General features: G+C 31.1%; 2 protein-coding genes across 2 annotated transcripts; one reads left to right on the top strand and one right to left on the bottom strand.

Moving 5' to 3' along the window:
• Nucleotides 1-203: 203 nt before the first annotated feature.
• On the bottom strand, nucleotides 204-6,168 carry LOC148619254 (CCR4-NOT transcription complex subunit 6-like). The gene is made up of 5 exons (XM_088577027.1): nucleotides 6,129-6,168; nucleotides 5,533-5,664; nucleotides 2,208-2,471; nucleotides 1,033-1,131; nucleotides 204-277 (listed from the first exon to the last, which is right to left on the bottom strand). The coding sequence occupies exons 1-5, from the start codon at nucleotides 6,166-6,168 to the stop codon at nucleotides 204-206; spliced, it is 609 nt and encodes a 202-aa protein (XP_088433153.1).
• Nucleotides 6,169-8,884: 2,716 nt separating this feature from the next.
• Nucleotides 8,885-19,593, top strand: LOC148619253 (uncharacterized). The gene is made up of 9 exons (XM_088578937.1): nucleotides 8,885-8,913; nucleotides 12,041-12,212; nucleotides 12,959-13,163; nucleotides 14,641-14,730; nucleotides 15,890-15,961; nucleotides 16,430-16,553; nucleotides 18,338-18,450; nucleotides 18,687-18,771; nucleotides 19,149-19,593. The coding sequence occupies exons 1-9, from the start codon at nucleotides 8,898-8,900 to the stop codon at nucleotides 19,331-19,333; spliced, it is 1,062 nt and encodes a 353-aa protein (XP_088435063.1). The 5' UTR covers nucleotides 8,885-8,897; the 3' UTR covers nucleotides 19,334-19,593.
• The last annotated feature ends 429 nt before the right edge of the window (nucleotides 19,594-20,022 follow it).

Below are 20,022 nucleotides of genomic sequence, written 5' to 3'. Positions count from 1 at the left end.
TACTCGCTTGACTATCTGTATGGCAGTACTTACAAGATGTGTTGGATACTGTAAGGAAAATGGAAGGAAAATATAGGTAAAATGAACATGAAATTATAATAAATACTATTCTACAATTAAAATAAAGCTTTATATATGAGTGACAGATGAAGAAGATTATTTAAGTACAACCTATAGCATATTTGTATACATTTTTTCCTATCTCATGCAATTGTAACTTTCTTGACAGAGGGTTCCTTCTCATACTTTTCATCAATATAGCATATCAATATCAAATCTATTAAAAAATATTGCTATTTAGAAATATTATCATCATTTTTCTTCAACTCATTTTTTTAATCTCGTAGAAGTATATAACAGTTGCATTGGTTTTCATAATCTAGATTTCTTTATTACTGTAGAATAGTATCTATCTAACAAAGTAACAAATGTAACAAAGATCTTTTGTTCTAAGAAAATAATTCTGTAGGTCATGCTAAACATGATCTTTTACAAAGCAATGGTCAGTTTTTACATTGTCATGTATGTTGCCCTATTATACCTAAATAATAAGCTTTTCTTCATGAACAAAAGATCTTTACAAAGTACTTTTGATGAAAATGTTCCTAAGGTATACAAAATTAAAAGATGTTTTTATATGTTGTGTTATGAATTTCAGAACACATCCATGCTTAATTTGAATTTGTCTTAAGCATATCAAGCTACATAAAATGGCCAAAAACTTAACACTTTTGCTTAAAACTGTTCTATTATTCTTTGCTTCAGAAAGAATAATAAAAACATGCAGAGTTTTAAAATGTAATACTAAAGCAACAAAATCAAGGAAATTCTCAATAAAAAGCAACATAACTTGGCAAATAAATGGTTTTAACTCTAGCTTGACAACAAAAACGTGTAACAGAAAAAATTAAAAAACTTTAATGCAGTAATATTAAAACCATGCGAATGATATCTATGACATATTTGACTGTATATCTGTATAATATTAAATACATGTCAAGCTAGGTACTATAAAATACAGACAACACTCACCAGCCAAATTGTCCAGCATGTAACTCAGTAACTTCTGTGTGCCATTGGTAGAGTTATAGAGGTTCATTATCTCCGGGGATAAAGGATTTCCCTGTAAACCTGTTAGCAAGAAAGGATAGAGATAAAAGATGTTTAGTTTCCATAAATAATGCCAGAAAAATTGATTTTCAATAATGTATTTCAAAGTGCTCTACATGGGATAAGATTTGTGTTATCATAAACTAAATAAACTGTGTGCAAGCTCACAAAGAGAACACCCCATCCCCACTTCAAATAAAGTTAAATATATAGCTTGCAACTTCAGTTATCTCCCTTTTGAGTCCTCCACCAGTAACAATGTTCCTTCATGTACATCAGCATATGATGCCAAAATTTCCTATAAAATTTCATCAAAATCCTTTCAGCAGTTTAGGAAGAGTTACCCTTAAAAGAAATGTAGATGGACAGAAGGACAAACTGACAGGGTGATTTTTATATACTCCCCCAAACTTTGAATTCAGGGGTCTAAAAACTTTTTTTCAGATTCATGTACAAATGTATTTACTTCTCAAAAACTATTGAAACTTTATTTTCATTGAAATATGTAAGTCGATTATTTTTAACCATCTTGAAAGTACAAATGTAGTTAAACACTGATATATCTGGTAGTTTTAAGTAACTTTCACTTTATTTCTACAGGATTACTTTCACTGAAACCAATAAAACATTAATATTGACAGTAAGAAAAAAGATAAAAAAAAATTTCTGATATATCTATGAACATTGTAATAATTGGAGCTTTTTTTGCCAATATTTAACAAATTCTGAGATATCTTTGTTCACTACTATCATTGGTGTTATACATGTATATATTCCTAAAAAAAAAGAGAAAATAATTGAGCCAATTTTATAAATCCTTTTTTTTTAATAAATACAAGAAAATTTATTTGAATTCATAGCAGAAAGTATCAGATTTGAGTTCTAAAATGTTTAATGTTTATGTGTCTCTATCTGATACTTTCTGCTTTCAATTAAACAAATCTAGATTGTATTCATTTTGAAAAAAAATAAAGATTTTAAAAAGTGGCCCTTAACTTTTTTTGTAAGGTATATTTCCTGTGCTACATAAAAATCTGATTTGATCTATTGTTATTCCTTAAGACTTCATCTTATATTTTATGTATGAAAAAGCATACCAAGGCTTTGTAGATTGAACAATTTGCCCAACTCATATGGAAGAACTCGCAATGCATTATTGTTAAGTAGGAGCTCCCTCAAATGTGCCAAGTCTCCAAGTTCTGCTGGTAAGCTTCTTAGTTTATTGTATGACAGATCCAGGTGTGTCAGATGAACTAGTTTGCTGACATCAGATGGAATCCGTGATAGGTTGTTGCCATTCAGGTACAGAGAGGTCAGATGACTTAGCTTAAACAGATCTGGACTCAAGTTCCTGACAACTCCTGCAAAATAATTTTCACATTAATTATAACATTGTGAATGAAGTGTGTGCCATGAGGAAAATATATGTTTGTGAAATAACGTTTTTTCTACAAGTAACACGGAAGAGATGACTGAATGTTTAGTAATATGTAACATGAATATACTGCAAAACACATTACCAAGTGATGCATTATAACTATAAAATAAATTATACTAAGTTTCCTTAGTTATCTTCATATTAAAATCCTCAAGTGACATAAAAGTACAAAAGACTGAGATGTGAAATGAGAAATAATCATTCTGGTTAGGTTACAGCCATAATAAATTCACTAAAACATACACAGAGAATAAGAATGCAATGTAGTACACATGTGTAATAAAATCCAGGAAGTCTTTCTTTGAATCTGAGATATGTTTCTGTATCATTTTTATGATTCGCCGTTTCTCCAAACAGAAACAAATGTATCATCACTCCTTTATGTTTCACATGTTTTATAAAAAGAACCGAACGGTAAAATATTAAAATAAAACACTAATTAATTAATAAATACATACTGGTAATCATTTTTCAGATTCATCTAAAAGAAAGGCTTAAGAACTGTGTTATCGAGAAACAGAAACATGTTAGGTTTTTTAAAAGCATATTGTTTTCAAGACACTGAATCATTGTATTTGTAGTATTGTTCTATCATAGATATTCAGAATCATTATCACATGGTAATTATTCCCACAATCTATTTTACAATAATTTTTTTTTACACTTAATGACCCTCAAGTAGGGTATGAAGTATACAATGGGTATATGATTTTCACTTCAGTATTCAACTGACATCTTAATACATTTGAACTTCACTCACTCAAACTTGAACCACAATTACTCAAATGCAATTCAAAGTACCAAACTTTTCTACTTTACATACAATATTTTTAACCCTGGATTCCTCGAACACTTGAACTAACTAGTCAGTCCACTGATAATATATCTCAGAGAATAACCCTTACTTACTCAAAATTGTCAGTCATTTTGTCAGCATGGGTAATAAAAGGTGTGAAAAGCTGAAACCCTATCATTAATCAAAGTGTCATGTTAGGTAATTACAGGTAACTTTCAAGTCATCACTTATTAGGTAGTCCTATTCTTACATTTCGACAATGTTCCAAAGTCGACATGATGAAAACATCGAAGAAAATGACATGAAAACAACAAAGGAACTCAAACTGAAAGTTTTTTTTAAAGCAAACACAGCATTTTTAATGTCCTCAAATCAACATAACCTTCCTAAAGAGAATGAAAAATATCCAAGAACTGAAAAAAAACTTAGGAAGTAAACAATATAGAATGATACTTTGTAGGAAGTAAACAATATAGAATGATTAAGTCAAACTTGGACCAGCAATGAAAACAAATCAGAAATCTATGAACTTCAATTACTCAAACTCCCAATAACATTTGAATGTACCGTATTTTGGTGTATCGCCTGAATATAGCTGAAATATTGCTGCTCGGCAGTAAACCCAAACAATCAATCAATCATATTTTGGTGTGTATTGTGCACATTTTTTTCACCAGGAAACTGACTTCAGAACATGGGGGTTCGTATAATACACCCATACATCCTTTCAACACATTTTTACAGTCCTAAGATCGATCGAAAATTAACGACTTCGAGGGAGTCAACATCGAATCAGAGACAACCTACGAGCTGCCAAAGCATATTTTTTGATTTTTCACGAGTTTTTTTTCTTGACTTGTTACCTCTGTAAACATAGATTGTCAATAAAATCTTCTTGAACAGAATCTGGTTTTAATTTATTACCTCCCAAAAGAACTCAGCAGATTATGTTTACAAATGCCATACTTTTGTTTTTGTGTATCGATTAACTAATGTTGTCACATGGTTATTGAGGCGTTGCAAAGGGTATTGGGATGTCACTGATTATGGTTTCACCAGTTAATTTTATATCTAACAAGCAATTGACATGTTTATTGTGGAGATTAATTAATCATGATGAGGACACAAGACAATTAATTACCGGTATTATCAAAGGAGATTGTAAATTGTTTTGCAATGTGTATATAATTATGTCTTTATGATGTATACGACTTGTTAACAATTTGAAAGAAGTAATTAAAAAACTCACAAGTTTAAACAATTTAATTACTGAATTTCAAATCTTGGGCACATTGCTCATAGAGCAGTAAAATATTTCCTTTGGACAAAGTAGTTGATTTAAAAAAAAATATTGTTATTTACTCATCGTATTGAACTCTACTTCATAGATATTGGATATTCTACTTTTTGATAATATTTGGCTTCCTTTTTTCAGTGAATTAATATCAAAATCCTTATCCAACATAAAAACTATTAATTTTAAACATAAACCCTTTATGTATCCCCGATACACATCGGAGAAAATTCAGCATCTCATTAGATCATGCTTGGCTGAGCTATCAACACACATGCCCTATTTGATGACCGTCTGCATTGTTCGCTCAAACCCCTTAATTGTAGTAAAAACAGTCCTTCTTCTAGAATTAGCAATCTTCAGAAATTTATTACTCTCTATAGAAACCTTTCAAAGGTAATCAAAACATATGTCCAAGCTGACAATTTCAGCTATTGTCTACGTTACGCATTTTTTACCCAAATAGTAAATGAATACACATAAACACGGACAAAACAGATAAATACAAAAAGTGACAAAAACAATATTATTTTTTGTGATAAATAAATACACAAAACAGACGAAATGATCCCTTCTATTTACAAATAAATTAAAGCCAGAAATGTTCTTTGTTCTAACAAGTTATGCTATTTTCACAGTGTACAATACATATATACATCAGTAAAAAGTTTTTTACATCAACTTCTAAAAGAAAAACCACCCCGCGCATTATACACAAATGCACACTATACACACCAAAATACGGTACTCCCTATGTAAAATATGAATATCTGATATTTTAGTCTAGCCAAACTTCATGAAGTTCCAAGTTGCTAAATAGTCTAATTTATATCTGAACATTACCAAAGAGAAAGCAATTTAGTATTTACAAAGCATTATGGGAATATTTCTCACCTGTTACTTCTAACTCATACCACTGGGACTTCTTTCCAGCAGCTACATCTTCAGCAGACATGAATGTATTGGCTCGGTTGGGAACAGGTAGGTCAAGTTTATCATACTTTTCCTTCTTTTGCATTTGATCTCCTGAAAATATATTACAGGAAGTTTGATATATTCAATTTCTACAGTCACAAATATTAGTGTCAAAGGTCCAAGTTTACTTTTAAGAGTGAATGATCCTGAAATTTTCCAAGTTTCAAATCAATAGGTCCACTTAGAGAATCAAAGACAGAAGTTTTTAAAGTTGCTAATCGTTTAATAATCTATGCCACTGATTTTGGCTTGCTTTCAACATCCAGGCCAATTCAATGCCCTATTAAACCCCAATCTCATTTTCACCATAAACCCTGGTGTAGATATGTAAGACTCGGAAAAGTGGTGGGAACGCTGAAGTGCGATGGTTGCATTGTTCTGTGATGGTTAACAATGTAGTACGTTGGGTGTGTGAGGCTAATAAACGAAAGTGCGTTCATTTATATTGAACAAAGACGCAGAAGTGCATTGGTATCCCATTCAACGTTGCAACGAAATTGCACATGCATAAGCACTTATTGCTTGAATCGACTTCTTTTCTGCCTCACTAGCCATTATACAATCATTTTTTACCAAAAAATATATAAGAATGCAAAATCAAAAATAAAGGATCCTGGATTGATTATCGAGTTAAGTAAATTTTAAGTAAATTTTGGAGGGACATTTATATAAAATTGTAGATTTTTCTGTAACTGTTTTAGTATTCCTTAGTGAAACTATAGTAAAAAATGGAAGTAAACTTAGTATTAATTTTGCTTTTATAATGTCCTAAATACATGTAATTGGAAGTATGATATTGAAAGGAATGAAAGAAAAGTTCTTACTAGTTGCATGTAGACTAGTATCCACCTGTATAATCACTTTGTTAACTAATTAAGGCATTTTAAGATTTGCGTATATTTACGATATTAACGGAAAAACATGCGAGTCAAAACATTTAAGCGAAGTACAAAAAGAACTTCAAAATGCACCTCCATGTAATGGCCGCAGCATTTCCACGAAGCTATAGGCAGTCAACAATCACTTCTAACCATCACAGTTCAGCGTGATCACAAACGCACTTCTGTGCGATCATTTTCCAAAGCTTTTTTTAATCATGTGTCATATGTTACTTACATGCACACAATATAAGTAGGAATTTTTATATGTTTTATTGAGATTTCTTAAGCTACATGTGTACCGGTAGGTAACTAAATATTTTGGTGACTGAAATCAGCCTGCTGACTGAACGATTGGCTGTATTATATATTCATCAAATTGAATTTCTAATCTATATTCTATCCCTTACCAAATTTATTACTGCAAAATTAATATATGATTAAGTAAACCAAAACTTCTCGCAAAGCATTGTCCTACTGATTTGTCTTTTTTGGGCAGAACTGGAATACAAAATTTCAGGCAGTGCCATTCTGTTGGAATTCTCATTTTGTTGTTTTTTTTCCCTGGTCCCACTTTATCTATAATGATTTCTTGTTCAAATTATCCAGTCTCTTGATATAAATTGATCAAGAGTATCAATAATCAGGTTCAAAATTTATTACTGAGAAATCAAGACTGAAACTTTATTGACACATTGTAGCGGTCGGTACGAACTTGTCTCAAGTTAAGGAATGTTCCACTAAAATGGAGTTCAGTTATGAAGCAAGAAGATCGAAAGAAACGCTTTGGGTTTTCTACTGAATTATCAATAATAAATTTAACCCATGTCACAAAAACCTTACAACAAATTTGCACGTTTTGTAAACTGGAGTGAAGAATGTTCATTAGCCTTGGGACAGGTGAGCTAAAAATCACAAATTTTAGTGAGCTGAAAGTAAGACTGGTGCAAATAAGTTCCCTTCTCTGGCACAATTTAAACAATTAGAAAAAAGATTTATGGTACAAATGATACATGTAGCTCTATATATTAGTAATTGTGGCAATGTTCAGTACTTCCTAAAAAAAAAAAAAAAACAGATAATTTACTAACATCTAATAAACTATAGATATGAGCCATTTCGTGTAATCAAAGACTTGATTATCTCTTAATGCATCCTACCATCCAGACCTCAACGGCCAACATGCGCAAGGCTTAATCATAAAATGTAACAATAAGGTTTTCAAGTTGGAAGTTTGAACATTCAATTAGTTTTACAGTTGTGCATGTAAATATTAAACAGTAAATTAAAAGAAAATAATGAGAGACTAATTTTAACTAGAGATTTAATTTGTTTTTATTAATACACCTTATGACCTTAAAATGTTACCAAAATATGTAGAAAAGAATGCAATATAATGTTACTGAGTCTAATACATAATGTGATTGTTTAATTTTTATTTTAAATCAGGAAAAACAATGCAATACTGTGTAATTATCTTAAATGATCTTTAATAAAAAAAAATATATAGATATAAAAAATGGTATTCAATGATGTAGGACATTAGAAATACTGCTAGTTAAGTAGTACATATATATTGCTTGTCATTAAAGACCAACTCATAGTCATTCAAAGGTCCATGTACAACTGTATTATTAATTGATAGCAGTAGTCTTCAGTAATTTTAGAGGGAAATTTGTGATGTGAATGGCACATGAAATTAAACCCCTATGTCTCACCTCTTATTCTTAGCAATAAATTTAGACCTTTTATATTTGATAAGTCATAAAGAAGATCCTTTAAAATTATGTTAAACTACAATAAATATGAATGGCAAAGGAACTTAAGAGAAATATTATTAATTCTGGTTTCGTGTAATTGACAGTTTGGAAATAAATTGAATAGAACCGTTAATACCTTAAATATAGTCATAAATGTATGATCTTCTATATTTGGATGGGATACTGAGAATGTAGCCTTTATTACAGCATCAAAAGATTACTCATTTAAAAAAAGTGACACAGAGCTAATCAACGTGATGAACTCAAAAGAAGTTAAACTTTCTATCAAATTCGGGCATATTTCCACTCTCATGTGTTATGTATTAATGGATACTACATGATAGTTTGGATACCTTCATGGATACACTTCAACTAAAGGAGAAAATATGGTTATTAAACCGATTTCTATCAACAGCTGACAAACTTTCCTCGAAGTCTTAACAAAATGGCTACTAATAACCAAACCAATACATAAGGGGCCTTTTAATTGGTTGATAGAAATAATAAATAAATGAAACATTGATGAATAATTTTGCAGCTCTTATTTTACTAATAAAAATCATTTCAATATATTATTTGTCTTGTTGGTCTGAATATTGATTCATTTGAAAATAATTTCTTTCATCATTTGCTGCATTTCTACAACATGGCAGCGTCCATTGGTATAAAATTTTAAAAGTTATAGTCTCATATTTTGGCTTTAAATATATTTTATAGGGTGTTTTTTTTTTTTTTTTTGGCAACACAACCTGTTACTTTCCATCTAGCGAAGTTCCCTTTGGCAAGACTTGTTTAATTGTCGTACTAGACGAAAAAAGCCTTTTAAAGGTGGGGGGTTACTGTTCAAGCAAGGGCAGCATATTATTTACTAAAACTTAGAAGATTGAATCAATACAGCTAAGTTCTGCCAGGTTCTGTAATTCATTTCTAATGAAAAAGAGCAGGCAATGTACTTACATGTTAAAAAAGATTGACATTGATATATAATACATCAATTGTTCGATTTTTGAATGAGAAAGGTCATTTGTCATGATTTGATAGGGGAATTCACCAATCTAATTATTGAAGTTACACTCCTTGAAACATTCACATTTCCCATTTTAGCGTTCATGCATCATTTATCGTACATGTAAACATCGTTTGCGTTCGTTTAAACACATGATGAACGCATGGTAGGAGCTTTTGTTTAAATGCACTATAAGAGCATTCGTTTAAACGCACAATAGAAGCATTTTTTTTGTACTCTGATAATTTCTTTATTCAACTGTTATTTGTATATCTTTCGCTATTATTAATTCAATTTTCTACTTTTTCTCATATCATTATTTGTTAATATTATTATTTTTCATCATACGTCTATTGTGCGTTTAAACGCATGTTGGGAGCGTTCGTATATCGTTTGTTAAAACACATTATATGAGCGTTCTTTTAAACGTATGATAGAAGCGTTTATTTTTGTTCTGTGATAATTTCTTTATTCAACTGTTATTTGTATATCTTTTGCTATTATTAATTCAATTTTCTACTTTTTCTTATGTCATTATTTGTTAATATTATTATTTTTCATCATACGTCTATTGTGCGTCTAAATGCATGCTAGGAGCGTTCTTTTATCATGTGTTTAAACGCATGCTGGGAGCGTTAATATATATCTTTCGTTAAAACACATTATATGAGCGTTCTTTTAAACGCATGATAGAAGTGTTTATTTTTGTACTCTGATAATTTCCTTTATTCAACTGTTATTTTCATATTTTTTGTTATTATTAATTCAAATATTTTCATTAATGCAATTTTCTATTTTTTCTTCTGTCATTATTTGTTAATATTAATTTTCATTGTTTGTCTATCGTGTGTTTAAACACAATCTGTGAGAGTTCATTTTTTGTGCATTTAAACGCATGCTGGGAGCGTTTGTTTATAGTTAACTTAAACACATGATAGGATCGTTCGTTTAAACGCATGATAGAAGCGGTCATTTATCATGTTTTCGGTAAATATTTAGCGTGTGTTTAGGTATCGTGCGTGCGGGAAACCTAAACATCTCAAGGAGTGTACATTCACCTATTTGCATCTCATTAAGTGTCAAAGTGGTTGGCATATAAACAATTAACAATTTTAGGATATTCAAATTTTCAAAAATCATTGATGTTGTTATTTTTATATCTTATATCAAATTCATTGCTTCTGTAATTTTTTTTATTTGGATGCATGACATAATTTTATTTTGTTTGTGAATTTAAAGCTGCATTAGCTGTCATTTTCGTAAATTTTCATTTCTTTATATATATTTTAACTTTGAATTATTTCTACTAATTTGTACTTTTCCTGTACAATTTCATTTGATATCCACAAATAACATGCATTCAATACATGAAATTTGTGTCTATATATTTATTGTCTTGCAAGACAAAAAATCGACCTAGATAAGTTCGTATGCATGCGACGTCTGGTGACCTTAATCCACGCATGTGCTATAAGGGTCGCTTCTTCATAACAAATCTGATTGCAAAGCGAAAGTAGTTATTCAACGGCAAGGAAGACCGATGGACTCAAGCCGTAAAAGAAAAAAGTTTGAATATAACGCAAGGATCCTTTTGAAATTTACGTATTGTGATATAATGCGGCTCAAATATGGTCATTATTTATTTGAAAACTAATCAAGAAATAGTTGAAATGAAATGAAAACAAGACACATGCTTACCTGTGTATCCGTTTTTGTTATTTTTTAGCCAAGGTTAAAGTATTTTTAACCCTGGTGAATGTCCTGTCGGCAATCTTCGGAAGTAATGGCGAAAAATAATCAGATTAGATCAGATCGTAGTAGATTGATTTAGATATTATCTGTCAGAAAGGGGTACTGGTACTATCTTCCTGATGACAAAGTCGATTCATTTAGATATTATTTGTCATAAAGGGGTACTGGTACTATCTTCCTGAAGACAAAGTAGATTAATTTATGTCAGTACCAGTATATGCTATGACTTTTAAGTCGATAAAATTGTAATTTAAATTGTTTTGACTCCGTTTTTACTGTAAATATCCTGTACTGGACCAAAAGGCATCTTTCATGAACTTGTACATGTATGCATGTCAGTGATCACTTATATACTTGCACCCCGAATTTTAGTGGGCTTTAGGTCACACAATTTGTTCTTCATGTATTGTCCTGATATTGTTTTTTCCACAGATTCTTCTTTGGTTTTTATCTTCAGTATTTCTACTTGTTATCTTAAGTTAACAAGAAAGTAAATTCATGCACACAATGCATTTACAAAAGGCACTGTAGTTCTCTTCCTAAAATATTCTTTTCTTTAAAAAAAAAAAGCTCACAATGTGATTTGTATATGAACAAACACATTTTTCTCATGGAATAAAACTTTGAATCCCGTCATGTGAAAATTGTGTGTGTCTGAAGTAAATCCTCTCTGCCTTTACATGTATATCAGAAAATCTTATAACTTAGAAGCCATATACTTTTCTTTCACCAAAATTTAAAGGATCATAGTGGTACATTTTAATAAAAGGATAAAAACAGGTTTAGCAAAAACATGGATGACTTGATAACACCAGTCTATTATATTCCAGTAAATTATATGGCAGTCTCTTTGTTTTTTACCTTCATCTGGCCTCCATGATGCCAGAATGTTATCTTTTTTTAACTTAAAAATAGTTACAAGTAATTGGTGTATCACCTTATAATATATTTTGTTTGAGATTTTTTTTAACAGGCATGTATTTTAGGATATGAGCCTCTATTATTGATTCATTTTTCATTTTTTCTTGTAGTGTTTTCAAAGGTAAATCCTAGTCAGATACTTTGCCGTTGTTTTGAAAACAGAGGCTTGATATCACCTTTTATAACACAGAAGAGATACAAAAACAAAAAACAGAAATTGAAAACAAAGACTGAAAGTGGTGTGAATGACAACAGGAGTCTTATTAAAAAAACAAAGAAAGTGTAAGTATCTTAGTTAGAATATACCAGTGTGTGATTAAATACTATATGTAATAAAAGATTAAGGCAGTGTCCTGAAAGCAGGACGAAACCCCCTCCATATTAAGTCAGGGGTACAAATAAGCTTTTAAAAGTAATAGGTTCAGGACTTTTTCTAATTTCAAGTCAAAGGTTTTCTTGAGGAAAATGAAATGTTCTTAATAGTAGGTCAATCTAGGAGATTGGAGGCTTAGGACTTATGTTAAAAAAGAATTCAAATGACCTGGTTAGAAAGTGAGGGTCCTGGGCCTTGGACCTAACAGTTTTATTTATATAGGTAAATCCAGAATTTTATTGTCGAGGCTTGAGTGTTCTGAATTAGTTTAACTATTTGCCATTTCAGGATACTTCAGATTAGAACATGAATTGAATAATGAATTTTGTTTTATTCCACCAACTCTTTTATTGCTATACATTAACAAGAGTAGAAGACATACAATATACATTTATGTTTTAACCATAAGGGTATATTGCAAAGATGACAATGTGTAATGCTTTCAAATACAGTCAGGTTGGTGCAGATGCAGAATAATGTCCTGGGTAGAGTTTTATGCCTTCTTGTTGCTTTTAAGAGTTTGCTTGTAAATGTTTCAGTATGAAGTGCTGATCTAATCAAAATGCAATAGGGTAGGCTTGACTCAAAATGAAGTCCAGAAAATTTCCAATATTTTCTAATTGTTTTCAGATGTTAATTATTGTAATTTTTTCAGCCATGTAGATAAAATTGAAGTGAGAACTTTTGATGCAGATAAACCTTTGGATGATGTTTGGATCAGTACTGACTACCCTGAACCCAAATACTCACTAGGGGAGGTAATCACTAGACACCAAGAGTATGCCCAGCCTGCAATGTATAATCTATTACACACTAGAATATATGCTGATATGGATATTAACATGAGGACCAAGAAGCAGGTGACATTTTATTCATATACAATTAAAAACTACATGTATGTTTAGTAATGTGTACAAATTAATGACGGAAGTAGAGGGACTATCAGCCTCAGGCTCATTGAAATATCATTCTCTCTTATCATCTGTATTTGCCGGCACATGCTAATCTTCAAGGATATTTAATGATGATAGCAGTTCTGAAAAGTTAGAAAAAGAATACAATGTATTTAAAACTTTTTTAATTCAAATATATTGCTACATGTATATCCATAAAGCTCAGGTCCCAATAAAAATTAAGATAAACAAGTTATGACAAGCAATAGATGCTGTGACAATGACAGTTCAATCACACCACCCGTCAGGGTGTACATTTCAATAATTTGGATGCGAAGACAAAAAAAGGTTTTATGAAATGACAAAGGAAGGATGCAATGACCTTAAATGTATTTTCATTACACACAAATGAAAGAAAAAATATTTATATTTTGTTTAAAATTTTGTACAACAAAATAACACAGTGAAAAGTAACGGAAGGTCAATGGGCAGGACAGTTTATTGTCATGTGACTGCCATTAGAAATTTCACCAAGTTACAGCCAAAATTACTTCAAAAAAAAATCTGAAGAAATATAATTTGATACAAAGATACAAATTTTATTTCCTTCCCCATAATATAGATAAGCAAAATCATACAACAATGTTATACGTTCCCAGTTGATTATGTGGGCTAAATTTACTTTTCTTCTACATGATTTTAAACCGTGATTCTCTGAGTAGTATTTTGTGGTTACTTATAATATTTTAAACTTTTCTACTAAATTAGCCCCATGCGGGTCTGGGTGTCAAAAGAATAGGCCTGTAGTACTGCTAAGTTTGTCGTTAAAGGCAACTAAATAGTGCTCAGAGCCCTGGCCTGGGACTAAGGCACTCTGCCCACAGAGCAACTGGGTAGTGTGCCCCAGGTGGTGGAATGGGGTACCCCTGGCATGCTTCATGCTGGGGTTGTAAGGCCATAATACAGAAAACCTCACCGCAAACCATAGTGGTACACCGTGTTGGGAATGATGTCACGTTCCTCGCACATTAAAGATCCCTTCTGTGGTATTCTCTCGGAGTAAAAACCTTTTGGCTCCGCTGCATGATTTTAAATTGCCCGACCTTACCCACCTCTCCCTGTTTCCAGTGGCAATCTAAATTTGTCGATCCCATTACCCTTGTGTCCCATCCCTTTCTTATGTCATCATCATTTCATGTTAATCGCCTGAATATAGCTGAAATATTGCTGCTTGGGCATTAAACCCCAACAATCAATCCATCAATCTACTAAATTAAGGCAGAGTAAATTTTCAAAAATACTGTTTATTGCATTGTGACCTAAAGAATTACTTATCATAGTTTCAATATACATGTACTTAATTGCTCTTTAAGTTTATCTGTATCTGATAGCTGCATTGTTTATGATTGCATTAGGTAATTGATTCGTTTGTATTATTTTTCAGACCAAGTTTTTATCCATTGTAAAGAACACTATGCCTTTACCCCATGTATTTGACTTAGGTATGAGAAGAAGATGTATAGTTGTATGCCAGGTATGTTGTATATTATTAAAACATTATGATATTATAGAGTTTGTATGGTATCATTCTTTGGTTGGATAACAAAACCTAAAATAAAATGTGTAATTACAAAATGAATATTATTTTAAATGAAATATGAAGTATAATTTAATGGTCACAGAAAGGTTTGGGATTCAATTCCATTCTTAAGATATACATAAAAATAAAAGTGCCTGTATTTATTCAAAGATGAAAAACGTTTAACTGCATTTTTTGGTTGACACTGAAAGTGAGAGCTGATTTTACCACCCAAGGACCAAAAAATTAAAATCATGGGGATTCATTATACTCATGCTCACACTTAACATTTCTCTTCGAATCACCTTTTGATCAATGTAAACCTATCAATTTAATTTTTAATTATGACATCATTAATCTATAACTTAAAGATAGTTTCAGTGTAAAAACAACAGGATAATGTGTTATTTTATAGAATGACTGACACATATGCAAATACAATTGTTATAAGCATTCATTGTTCAAGGATGAACAAACTATGAATTAAAATTGATTTGTGCTGTTAAGTACACATTATTCCTGTTAAGTAGCTGTCTTAGTAAGAATCATGCAAAATCTGAAAAATGTGATACACCCCAAAAAAGGCTACATATTTTCATTTTTGTAATTAAGTTGTTTTATGGGTCTATACTATGAAATGTGTAATTATTCATTCAAATCTGCCTGCTCTTAGGAGATAATCAACATTTAAAATCCAATAGATCTATTGTATTTGGGTGTCATTTACAGCGTTATCTCCCTTAATTTTTAAATCTACAGTGCATTCTATATAATTTTTATCTCCTAAGAACATGGGTTATATGAAAACCTTAATGTTAATTTCTGTTTACTATGGCAATTTAAACAAAATATCAAAAATAAAAATATGTAGGCTTTTTACCCATGAATCACATTTTGCATGATTCTTAGCTGGAGTGCTACTTAAATACATTTAAAATATGTTCAAACATAGGTCATTAGCAAAATTTTTTGGTTAATTACCAGCATTGTTTACCGTTTCCGGAGCCTTGGTCTTGATTATTGTGTACAAATTTGCCTACACCAGATATTCAGAAGAGTTCTATGTTTATCACTTTTGAACCCTAAAATTACTCTGTAAGTTCATTTATTATAGGAGAAAGCACAGATTAAACTAGCAGAAGAACTAGGTGCATACAGGGCAGGAGGACCTGAAATAATACAAATGGTAACATCATCTATGAGAATTGTATTGAGTGTGAAGATCAAGAGACAAAATACAAGTACAATACAGCTCTGTCCAATACAATGTAACTGGTCAGATACATCTACTATGAAAATGGCAATTTAAAATATGTTCCAGTGTTTTTAATTTAGGTTGAAGACTGTAAGGAATGATGATTTTTTTTTCCAACTGCCTTTATCAAATAAATATAAGATTTTGTTAAGGCATCGTGTAATCCTGATTAGTTGTGTAGGAGATTTATTATCTTCTTTACCTTTTAATTCGTTAAGGGTTTCTGTTATTTACAAAATCTTTCTAGTGTGTATAGTATTTTCTTCAGGGTATATTGGGAATTACAAATTATCAAACTATGATAATCTCCCCGAATTCCAATACTTTTCCTCGATTAAAGTAAGTTGAATAAGATTGTATAAAAATCTTGTTTATTCAGGTGTTTATTTTGACTTGCAGATAGAGGATGGCATTATAAAAAAGACAGACTTTGATCACCTCATTTCCGTGCCAGGTTTTGAGAAAGAATGGGGTTCATTAAAGGGAGGAGTGTTAAGAGAAGCTACTCCTAGTGTTGCTAATGGTATGGGAAAGTTGTATTCCATAAAAATAGCTTGGCACATCAATAAAAATCTACAAAAATATATTTATTAGAGAATACTTTAAATTGACCAGTAAGTCAAACAATCCAACCATTTTGATTAGTTTTACCTTGGAATTAAAGAATATTCTTTTGAGTGCAGAACCCCTTACTGCAAAATTAACTCAAGTGTAAACAATTTTGCTTCACTTTTTCATTTGTAACTTAAGCAATCTTCATTTGAGGACAACCAACCAATTAGATACTGTTTCATGAGTGGGTGGGACCAAACAGGAAATTATCAACATTTCAAATAGTGGTTGTACCAGTGAAGGGAATACCTTTGAATGAAGAAAAAAATTCTCTATATGAATAGGGATGCTGGTATGACAATATGTATTTTTTCAGACCATAAGTTGATATTTTTTCAGCAAATCGTCAGCCTTGACTTATCACCCCTTGGACTTATGTAAAGATTTTTTAAGAAAATGTTTATCTGCAATGCATTTCATTAGGTCGTAGTTTCTGTATCAGGTTTTACAGATATACAGAATTGCTTGTTGAATAAAAGTCTATTTCAGTCAAGTAAATTATTTACTGTCCAACTTTTGTTTTGTAGAATTTGAACTTTCAAGCCTATTGGTTTCCCAACCTGCATTGTAAAATGATTTTGATTACATTATATTGATTACATTCATTCATAAGTTTGGGTTAACTGGTCTTTGTAAAACCAAAGCAGCTTAGCTGTCAATCAAACCGGCATTCTAAGATAATTAATCAGCACTGCTAATCCATTTTTACAAATTCTAGAAGGCACATTTACAAAATTTTTCATTGGATCCAGAATTCCAGTAGGTAAAATTTGTAAAAATGTGTGACCTAAATGGCTAATTGTAACTATATTTAAAGGTAACAAATTGTATTGTAATTAAAAGTACCAGGTTATGATTTTTATGACCAATTCATCAAACTAATTTTACACCTGGGTACCCACACACAGGGCTTGCCCCCACTATCAAAAATTACTATCCTGAAATGATATGCTGGGGAAATAACGCTCATACATGTCGGAAAGTTTCGAATTTGTGCAGCAATAAATAAGTTCCTGGTCAGTCCATCCAAAAGCAAGAAAGTCTTGATCCCAAATAAAGTTGACAAAGGAAATTCTTACATTTACAGAGTATCAGAAAAGAAAGAAACCTAAAATATATTGTAAAGAAACACAAGCACAAGTACTCAAAAGGAACAAATGCATGGATGATGCTGTTCTATCAATTAGTTTTCTGTACTTGTCAATTATCAGTGAAGTTTACAACAAAGATTTATATTGACTAATCAAAATAGTGTTTACTAGAACAAGGAATGCCCACTGTCAATATTTACCAGAATTTATATTTTTGAACGACAAAGTTGTCAATAATAGTCGTTCACACCTCAGTTATTTTTGCAGTAATCTTTGTGACACTATGCTTTTGCTATTTGTCCTAGAGACTTGTCAAAACTGCAATATTATCTAAAAGCACAGTAATTTGATGTTTTAGTGGTGAAAAGTGAAAAATAAAGAAGAAAAATGGTTAGTATATACACATAGAGACTCTCTCCATATATCTACATACTTAAGATTCTTCTTAACTCTTTCATAACCAAAGCTTCAAATTACTGAACTATATATAATTTATTAAATAAAATATGAAATTTTAAGTACTGAAAAGGACCAATGGGAGTATTTAGTATTTCTATACTTAACTAAGCATGAATGTTTGTATTTGTTTACATACTGATTACAGGTACCCTTGGTGATGATATAGAGAAAATGATTACCTTCTTCTTACATGGATTGTCATATGAAACAGTTAAAGTCTCTGATCCTGTTGGAAAACTCACTGTCCCATTTGGCCAGGTACGGCAAAATAACTGAATCAAATATCTTAAAGGCAAAATTCATATGGGTATTCAGATTTGATCAGAGACATTTTATCAATTATTTGTGTCATGATTTTACTGATGAGTAAATACTAATTTTTGTAAAGCATAATAAAAAAAATGGTCTCTTGTGCTACATTTTTTTAGACATAACAAAATACTTTTTTTAAAATATTTTATATTGACAGTAGTATATATTTATCTGCTTTACAGTTAAGTATGACCCAAGAGAGCATTACAGAGAATTTCCATGCGATTATCAAAGATATTCATAGTAAAAGACCTGGTGGTTGTCCTGGTATGTTATGTTAAAATCTCTCTTTTTAACAACTAACCCCTTTGTTAGATAAAACATATGAGAAGGGTTTGAGGGGCTACAAGCCCAGATGTCTGACCTCAGGACAAGGTAAACAAGGTAATATGGTATTTGTGAAAATCATGTTGAATTGTTAAATGATGTCAAGTAAACACAAAGTCAGTAATTAAGTAGAGCAGAATGATATGACATGGCACAATTTTACCAAATTGATTTTAACTCACATGTTTAATACATGTATTGCAAATTATATGATATTTAGCATTGCCTATGAGAGACAGAGCTTTCTTTCGTATTCATTGATTTTCTATGACAGTCCCAATTATGAACCCAATGTTTTTTTTTTTAACTTATTTCAGGGCAATTTATAAGTAACTTGACTATCATAGCACCCCCATCGCCATTCCGTTATATTGTTCATGCGGAGGAATACTTAGCCAGTGGGAAGAAAAATGCAACAAAACCTAAAACAGTCTTTGAACAGTCTGTTAACAGTGATAATGATAGTGACACTGAAGAGGGGTTGAAAGAAGGAAGAAATTAGACATCCATGTTATAATAAGTTATTGTAGGCAAATAAAGCTGTATCAGAAAAGTGTTTGTTCAGGCTACCAAGTGTAACATTATCCAAATATACTGTCAATTGGAATATTTTGCCATCTGGTTATTTTGGCAGTTTCCTGTCAAAATGTGAATGTTTTAATTTTGGTGTGTTTAGTTTTGGTACATAAAAATGAATCAGAAGTGTTTTACTTTTGCGTTATGTTTACAGTGGAATCAAACTATTAAAAGAATCTAACAATACCAGGGTCATATTCATTGTTAGGTGTTACCTAGGTAAAACAAAGGGTCAGTTTTATTGCTATGAAGACACATTTTAAGAAAGAAATCTTGTGTTTTGTACAATAGGACTTGTAAGTGTTATTCATGTACATGCATCACATTGTTTTATAGTCTGCTGTATTTTTCAGTCCTTCATTTTTCTCCATTTTATGGTTTTAATTTGAACAAAACTAGTGGTGTCATTTTTACAAATCTCATCTGCAATTTCGATAGGTAGTACTGATATGCCTGAGGGTGAATGGGATGACTATATAGAGTCTAAATCACTCACCTGGAAAAATTAAGAAATCTAGTAGCCACATTTAATCAAGCAGGACAAGATTCGAATCATAAGATAGAAACCCCAATTAACTAGTGGTGCACAGAACATCAGGAATATTGAGTTATCAG

This window comes from Perna viridis, chromosome 4 (genome assembly GCF_037379345.1).
Source record: "Perna viridis isolate PV_CMFRI_1.1 ecotype Kerala chromosome 4, ASM3737934v1, whole genome shotgun sequence".
NCBI lineage: Eukaryota > Metazoa > Mollusca > Bivalvia > Mytilida > Mytilidae > Perna > Perna viridis.
Note: the sequence above shows the minus strand (reverse complement) of the source record. Positions and strands in the feature narration are given on the sequence as shown.